Below are 2,500 nucleotides of genomic sequence, written 5' to 3'. Positions count from 1 at the left end.
GAGAGACAGACAGACAGACAGACAGACAGATACAGAGCTTCCTTAAGACCTAAAAACCAAACACGGATTCTAAAGTATAGAACTCCCAGACTAATGGAGGAAATACCTTCTACCAACACGAAGAGTTTACTCAACCATTCGTCTCCATTTGGACAAGGGCCACTAGTTTATACAAGACAGGGGTTGTGTGTTCTGAAGAGCGGTCTTGCATCTCTTATAAATGACATAATCACCCTTGATGACCTCTAATCCTGACAGTTCCTCCTCCTTCCTTCAACATCTTCATCACAATCTTAAGACAGGAAATTTTCTCTTTATTATTTGTTTCTTCCGGTTTATTGAGACAGTTTCCCGGGCGGCTCTTCTTAATAATTTAATAATAATAATAATATTAATAATAATGATAATATAAATAATAGTAATTGATATTATTATTTTTATTATTATTATTTTTTTATTATTATTGTTATTATTATTATTATTATTATTATTATTGTTATTATTATTGTTGTTGTTGTTGTTGTTATAATAATACTTATTATTACTACAAAGTTAATAATTATAATTATTATTACAAAGTTAATAATAATAATAATTTATTAATATCATCAGCTGAGCCTTGTCTGTAGAATTACTTTATTGATCACTTGTATGAAGCCGGTTTTCTTGTCTTCATTTCTCTCTCTCTCTCTCTCTCTCTCTCTCTCTCTCTCTCTCTCTCTCTCTCTCTCTCTCTCTCTCTCTCTCTCTCTCTCTCTCTCTCTCTCTCTCTCTCTCTCTCTATCTATCTATCTATCTATCTATCTATCTGTCTCTCTCCTACTGCTCCTACTATTACCCTCACTTGCACTTACAATATAAGTTCCACTCTGGTCTCTGTGAGATCGGCTCAACTTCTCTAAATTCTACGTATTGCTGACCAAGACTTCCACTCCTCCACCTCTGCTTCCTCGTTATCTGCTACCCTTCTGGGAATACTGCATTCCTTATTGCACCACTTTCTTCTCCGTGATGTCTCATTAAATTACTAGCTTGATATTTGGGCTAAGTTGAGCGTCAAGTTAGCTTATGATCGACTAATATATTTACTCTTGAAACTGTGTATGAATTTTACTGCTACTGTTGTGTGTTTTTATTAATGTATGCGCAGGTGTGTGTGCTTATATAATACTGTTATTTTTTCTTATACAATTTTGCCAATCAATTTAACCCGTGTGACTCCTATTAAGAACTTCTCATCTCCCCACAGGTACATTACCGGAGCTGGCGACGCTGCAGGTGAGTGACAACCCAATCATCTTCCCACCGCCTGATGTTATAAAAGGAGGGACCCGCGTTATTTTGCGATTCCTGAAGGAAAAATGTGCCGCTAGTGAAAATAACGAGAGCCTTACCAACCCTTGCACCGCTGACGAGGATCACCCCGGGGGGAATCATAAAATTTTAGCTTCAAACGCCAGGGAACGTTCGGAAAGTTGGGAGGAGGAAGAAGAAGAAGATAGTTCGTTTGATAATGAGGAAAATGGCGGTGGTGTGGAGAGGTGTGGCAGCGCCCGGACATGGTATGGATGGGACGGTGGGAGTGAAGGTGACACTGAGGACTCTGAAAGTGATCAAAATTCTCGCCGACGGCAGAAAAGAGGCAGTGAAAACGAGTCGAAAGATGATGAAGATGAAGAAAAGGGTGATAACCCCCCCTCACTCTCCACCAACTTCCGCATCGCCATCACCAAGGGCGTGGAGGAGCAGCACGACCTCCACCTCAGCCTCCAGCAGCGTCCTGACAGCGAGAGTGACACTCTAGGGCGAGCTTCTAGCCCCGCCTCGGCGTGTCTCTTGACCCCCAACTTCGACTTCCCAACGAGACCAGAGTTCGACGTGACGCGCGAGGACGCGACTTGCGAGCGAGGCCTGGGGCACGACCCCAGGGGCCCCGAGGACAACACCCCAGGAGTGACCTGGAGCTGTGACTGTGTCCAGGACACATCTTGCATCTCTCCAGACAGCAGGATGCGCATCCTCAACAGGCTTCCAGACTCCAAGCACCGATTTCCCAACTCCTTCAGCAGTCCGCGTGCTGACTCCCTTCAGAGCTTTCTCCTGCCGGTGGGCTCCATCATGGTGCCTTCAGAGGCACTGAGCCACATAGAGGGCCACCGCAGGACCATACATCTCCACCTGCAGGGTGACCCCCACCAGTTGGAGGACGACATGGAGAGCCTGGAGGGAGACCTAGGAGAAGGTTATAGGAGACCACTCAGTGAAGCTCTCAGCCACACTGATGACGACTGTCAGCGACAGGTGAGTCAGCCACAACGACGACTGTCAGCGACAGGTGAGTCAGCCACAACTACGACTGTCAGCGACAGGTGAGTCAGCCACAACGACGACTGTCAGCGACAGGTGAGTCAGCCACAACGACGACTGTCAGCGACAGGTGAGTCAGCCACAACGACGACTGTCAGCGACAGATGAGTCAGCCACAACGACGATTGTCACC

General features: G+C 45.4%; 1 protein-coding gene across 2 annotated transcripts in view; it reads left to right on the top strand.

Annotated features, from left to right (window-relative positions):
• The window catches only part of LOC128692652 (uncharacterized), a 140,351-nt gene that overhangs the window by 120,480 nt on the left and 17,371 nt on the right, over nucleotides 1-2,500 (top strand). For both annotated transcript variants that reach the window (XM_070089922.1, XM_070089923.1), the window contains exon 4: nucleotides 1,250-2,301. In XM_070089922.1, coding sequence (XP_069946023.1) covers nucleotides 1,250-2,301 — 1,052 coding nt within the window. The remainder of the gene's footprint in view (nucleotides 1-1,249; nucleotides 2,302-2,500) is intronic.

Source organism: Cherax quadricarinatus, chromosome 30, assembly GCF_038502225.1.
Source record: "Cherax quadricarinatus isolate ZL_2023a chromosome 30, ASM3850222v1, whole genome shotgun sequence".
Classification (NCBI taxonomy): domain Eukaryota; kingdom Metazoa; phylum Arthropoda; class Malacostraca; order Decapoda; family Parastacidae; genus Cherax; species Cherax quadricarinatus.
The sequence above is the reverse complement of the archived record's forward strand: the minus strand, read 5'-3'. Positions and strand labels throughout refer to the sequence as shown.